Source organism: Pteropus vampyrus, unplaced genomic scaffold (genome assembly GCF_000151845.1).
Source record: "Pteropus vampyrus isolate Shadow unplaced genomic scaffold, Pvam_2.0 Scaffold8, whole genome shotgun sequence".
NCBI lineage: Eukaryota > Metazoa > Chordata > Mammalia > Chiroptera > Pteropodidae > Pteropus > Pteropus vampyrus.
This window is the reverse complement of record NW_011888789.1, coordinates 4026471-4032470: the sequence shown is the minus strand read 5'-3', so window position 1 is coordinate 4032470 and position 6000 is coordinate 4026471. Positions and strand designations below refer to the sequence as shown.

General features: G+C 40.4%; 1 protein-coding gene across 5 annotated transcripts in view; it reads right to left on the bottom strand.

Moving 5' to 3' along the window:
• Positions 1-238: 238 nt before the first annotated feature.
• Positions 239-6000, bottom strand: part of LOC105299737 (rho GTPase-activating protein 7) — a 41458-nt gene continuing 35696 nt past the window's right edge. For all 5 annotated transcript variants that reach the window (XM_023538216.1, XM_011371628.2, XM_023538212.1 and 2 more), the window contains 4 exons: positions 5534-5752; positions 4493-4710; positions 3567-3740; positions 239-2824 (listed from right to left, as the gene is read on the bottom strand). In XM_023538216.1, coding sequence (XP_023393984.1) covers positions 2704-2824; positions 3567-3740; positions 4493-4710; positions 5534-5752 — 732 coding nt within the window. In that variant the 3' untranslated portion in view covers positions 239-2703. The remainder of the gene's footprint in view (positions 2825-3566; positions 3741-4492; positions 4711-5533; positions 5753-6000) is intronic.

Below are 6000 nucleotides of genomic sequence, written 5' to 3'. Positions count from 1 at the left end.
AGAGTAAGATGGGTTAAAATTCCATCACAAAGAACTCTCTAATTTTGAATCAGTATTCGTAGCATGTATATAGTGTGTCTGTGCATCTTTGTCAGATTAAACTTTAAGATTCCGTATCGTTTAACGATTTCCAGCCTTTCAATCTCAAAATGGGCGGTGATGAGCCAAAGTGAGGGCTTAAGACAGCTGACATCCTAGATTCTCTTCCTTTTCAAATAACAGACGCTATTTCAATCAATCCCATTTAGCAAATAATAAATTTATTAGGTGCCTACATACAAAACACTGAAAGCTGCTGTAGGGGGTTATAAAGATGTGCAGGAGAAGAGCCCTGCCCTCGAAGAGCTTACAATCTAGGCCACTAGTCACAATTAGTAAGTTGTGGCAATGTCACTCTAGGTGACATAAGCAGAGTTCTTACAAATGTTCACATCCTTGGAATTCTCCTCTTGTCAAATATGTAAGGAATCCTTTCAACAGGAAAGCCAAACAGTGGGAAAGAGACCTTTCGTGGAGTGAATCTGTGACCTTGGCTTTGCTTATGAGCATCCTTCTGTAGCTGTTGCTTATTCTTGTAACTTTCTCAGCATCGTTTCCTAACGACTTTTGTTTGGAGAGCATCTCCAGGCTTCCCGAACCTTCACCAGGATTTCCTGTTTGTTAGTAAGTGGCTCAGCTGCAGTTTGGCCTTGGAATGATTTGCAGACGATTTTTCCTTCAGCAACATTATGTTTTCACGTTAGTTGATGTTAGAATGATATGCCTTGCAATCTGTGGTTTTCAGGGTGGGAGTGAGATGCAGTACAAAGGAGAGAGAGCAGGCCAGACTTTTCCCTTACTTTAAACATTTAATAGTGCACTTATTGATTATATTCTGTACAGATATAGAGCAAGTTATAAACCTCTTCTTTTATTTATTTTTTTTCACTTAGACTGTATTCATGTAAAGCATATTTACATTAGGAAAAAAAAAAGCCTTGAGGTACAAAACCCAAAAGAATATCTGAGGTATAAATACAAGTATATTTTAAATAATAATCTTTATCATGCTTCATCTATGTTTGAAAGCACAGTGGACATGTGTACATGTATCTTAATAGAATGGTATATACAATATACAATCTCACAAATCTGAAAGCCATTAAAATTGAATATACAAGTATATCTTCATGAAGAACACTGATATCCAAAATACTCAAATTTTAACACTCTAATCTGTCCCCCACAAATTCTTCAAAGAACCTTTGAAATAACACTGACAATGGTAACTAAATTATAACAAAATAAAAATCCTTCTTACAAGTCTCATTCATACAGTATTCACTTTGATCCACACTAAAGAAATTCACTAACACTGTCTCTCAAGTCAATCTTTACCATTACAGTAAAACCTGTACAAAGACCACCCTTCTGAAAAATGTGCCGGTGTTTTTGTTTTTGTTTTTTACTATGTTAACTATTTGTTATTACCACTAAAATATATTCCAAGGGCATCATTACAAAGGAAAAGAAAAAAGAAAATGTAGGAAGAACAAAAGTCATAAAAAAAAAAAAAAAAAAGCAAAAAAAAAAGTCATTAAACCAGAAAACCTATTTGCTGTTAAGGGCAAATGCAATTAAACATGTTCAGCTTTCAGAAATGCCATTAATAAAAACAACAACAAACAACTTTTGTGGTTGGGTTAGATTTACAGGGATTTCCTTAGGAAACAGTTTCCTATGCTCCCATACATAGTGTGTCTTAAAGAGTTTCTGTTATAAACATAAAAATGCAAAGAATTCAGACAGGTAAACTGTTTTGATGCTTGATTCACAAGTAAATGTTAGAGTGTTCAGTTTTTACATCTCCGCTTTAGAAAAAAACTAAATCTTAACTGTGTTTTGGAACTAGTAAGGAGGAATTTTCATTCCTTAATTAATATATCCTGTTTAAAAATGACATCGATATTTGCAGTGAGATAAACTGTGTCTGAAATGAGATATTGGAGTAAATTTACTACAATCACTTTAAAGGTAAAGAAGAGGTTGATGGAAGAGTCTGTTTAGTAACTTAGGAAAAAAAATGGGCACGGACGGGTTGTCCAACCCCTCAAAACGAGTAGGTTCCTTTTCTGGATGGATCCATGGGCAGTCAGATATTCCAGGTTAAACTGAACCCGATGCATCAATATCTTTCTTGGAGGCATCTCAGTGTGCCAGACACTGCATCCCGACTTATACAGCTATGCCATTCGACCAGCAACAAACACACATACACACACTTCTCTGTGCAAACCTTTCTTTGCTCATCTCAGTGAGAAAACATGTCAAAGAGTACCAACTATTCCAGTGGATACACCAGTCCCTCAACACGCTGCGTATACAATGACATAGGTACACATACACCAGGATCACAAGAGAATGAAGTATCTTCATCATCTTCCGTAATGTAATTATAGAGTTTTGCTTCTCAGAAGCAATTCGTGTAAGAATATATATATATATTTTTTGCACAGTCTTACATATTCCAGTCAAGGCCTATAACATAGACCTTAAACAAACAGGAAGCAGCTTTAAAAATGTTTCAAATCGCTACAGTTAATTCCTACACTCCAATCTATAGTTTTGTTTCAGGATCAGACCCAGAACCCGTTCTTCTAAGGACTGGCAAGGGTTCTAGAAACAAATGCCCAGATGGTGGACACACTTGCTCTGCTTCAGTAATCACCTAGATTTGGTGTCTTTGGTTTCAGTGTTCTGATTACAGAAAGAGTCTCGGATCTTTACGACTTCAGCTGCACACAAATGTCCAAAAGATTTTGTGTACCACTCTGGCATGTGGCCCCTGGAACAGAAAGGAAAAACAGATAAATTATTCAAGTTGAAAGGGCCTGAAATAAGCTGACGGGAGTTTCGCGTACACTTCCATTTCTTATTCAGCAAAATGGGTAAGTAAACTTTACTCAAGGTAGTCTTCTGGCACTTCTATTACACACTTGGAATTAGAAGTTTCTCAAGAAATAACATATTGAGTACAGATGCTGAGTGAAACTGTTCAGAGAAAGCTTTGGCCTATATAACAAAAACAGAGCACACAGATACTTGGAGAAGTACTCAGATGTAAAGATGTCAATGAGAAGTTATTTAATATGAGAGCCACTTGAGAAAGTTTTCAAAGGTTCTTTTTTTTGTCTGTATTGCTGCATCTCACTAACTTTCCGATATGAATACCTACTGATCTATGGCACACAGATTAATTACTAAAAGGGCATGTCACATTATTCAAACATCTTTGAATACATAAAGTAAGAAACATCTGTTTGCTAGTTCAAACTCTCATTTCTTGTAGCTTTAAATTCACGGCAGAACCACCACATGCAAATTGCTTTAGTGGCACATTTTCTAAAGGATCAAAATTAGACGGCGGTAGCCAAAAGACCCAGAAATGTGTTACTTAATAAGCACCATTCTTCATTGAGTACCAAGACACAACAATGCATTCATTTAAGCCATTTTTTGCATTAGATAAAAAAGTCTCAATCTTCTTCATGACCTTCACCATGCCAAAAAGCAGACTCAGAACGTACCTTACATCAGCTCTGCACAGGTAGGTGAGTTTGGATTTCCCTGACCCGCAGGGTTCGATCAGATACCTGGACAGGAGCACATTGACCCTCACCCCCACCACAGGTGCCCGGTCATGGTCCACCGAGGTAAGTAAAAGGGCACATGCCCCCTTGGGTAAGTTAGTCCTCCATGTCCTACAGAGACAAAACCAGAGGGGGGGAAAATGAAATTTCTTGGAAGCCAAGTTTAAAACAAGCCTCACGCTTAGAGGAGAGAGCTGAGGGACAAGATCGGTGGCCATGCTGTATGACTCAGCCCTGGGTAGACGATAGCCTCTGAACAATTGTGCAAGGGCTCCTGAATGAATGACTCTGTACATAGCCACTTCGAGAGTGGGTGTATGTGCTCACACAGTCAGTTCTTTGAAAGGGAACCAATCTGAAGTGTGACAGAAAACCATTTTTATATTTCACAAATGTATTAGAACGTGAACATCCAAATGAGTGTTGCTCTGTTGGAAAAGTTCAGGATGAATGATGTGACATTTCATCAAAGATTTTTGAAATTCCTCTTTCAATAATGTCTCCAGAGAATTATGAATTAGATATAAATCAGCTTTAACCACAGCTCACTTGGAACCCAAATGTTACTTCCTGGCTTAGGCATTCACTAGCTATTTCTATAGAAAAAAATTATCCTAAAAGGGGCAAGAATCTGCTACTGATGAGAATACTCAATAGAATGTGCCTCTCTTTCTGAGCTCAATTCCAAAAGAGTTCAAACCATTTTGAACTCTTGGAATAAATGCCGACATATTTTCCATATTTGGAAGAGTTCAACACTTTTCTGGAAGCATATGTTCTATTTTAAATAATTTTACCATCTTATAACATTCAGTGGCATAGAGGCTCATCCTTACCACAATAATCACTTTGGACGTTCTCACCTCAAAACAACGTAGTCCCGAGCGGGATGGGGTGCCATACTGTTTTGGACATACTGGTAAATTTCAGTTTGACTGTCCAGGATTTCAATCACTTTCGAATCCAACAGGTCTACGTCCCAAAGGTGCTGCTCTTTCAGCAGGCGCTTTAAGATGTCCTCAGGCATGGCAGGGACTTCGATGGTGGACCTCCAAAGCCTTAGTGGGGGCCCTTCGCTCATCTGAAAAAAGGGCATGCTTTCAGCGCTAAGACAATTTACACACAGACTCTCAAGATGAATTTCTGGCTGGGTGCACGGTCATATGTATGGAGGCTAGTGATTATCTGTGGCTTTATTAGGCCGTCATCTTTGAGTATATTCAAGGGCAGCCCAGGAAGTAAACAGAACTGCTAGTGGCACTTCAGGTCAAACCTGTTCCATCTGTTTTCCTGGGACCCACATGAGGGTCTGTGCCATAAAGTAAGATTGTTTATTTGCACCCCAAAGCCCGTATGGCCATCCAGACTGCTCTCGTTTATTTCTTTTCAAGGTCGTTGGGACAGTATCAACAGATACCTCCTATGGATCTGTCCTGCTAAGCCATACAACATGCGTCTGCCCTGGAGGGGCTTTCAGTCCTAACAAGTTAATTTCTCCCTGCAGAGTTTCCTGCTCATTTAAAGGCCAAAAGCAGAGTGATTGAGAACACAGGAGAGCGCAAGGGGATTCTGACCAAATTATGGAAAAACCTAAGCATGTCATAAAATGCCCTAAGGCCTGATCCATTAGCAAACCATTCCAGGAATTCTAGTGTGATTCTGCAGAACCAGAGGATTGCTTTAGGTGGCTGGATTCCTCTGACGAGTGTTAGATGAGTGTTCCTCACTGGGCTGGTTTCCACTCTTAGCTGGGGACTATGAATCACCTGGCTGTCCCACTCTGCAAGCCCGGGAATAGGCAACAGATCCCCATGGAGAGCTGTATGGGCCAAAACGTCTCACTGCTGACGAACCCAAGTCCTGACACTGGAACCCAACTGTCTGACAACAGGGAGATGACGTACCTTCTTATAGGACAGCTCGGCCTGCTCAGACGTGGAGTAGCTGACCCAGCCTTTAAACTTCTCTTTGACCTCTTTAAACAGGCTGTCCACGCAGTCTTGGAGGAAGTGCTGGTAGTCAGCTGACTCGTCATTACAAAGGTGTCCTAATGCTTCCAGAGTGAGGGGCTTCAGCTCTTGCTCGGTGTAGGAATTCCGACATCGGCTCATTTCCTCAGGAACCTGTGAGGGACACGAGAGACTGAAAGTCTGCCTGGGCTCATTCTTGCAGTCCATCAACATAAACGTCAGGGTAGAAACAGTGGACTGGAGCCTCGAGGCAGTGCGGGCAGTCCAATCTCTCCGCTTCCAACAGATGGAGGGGTGTCCCTTCCCACCCCACATGGTAGCACGAGGGTACGAACCATCTTCATAAAGGTATCTGCAAAGCTTACTGTGTAAGGTACTCTTCCTTGGAAAGCTACGGTAGG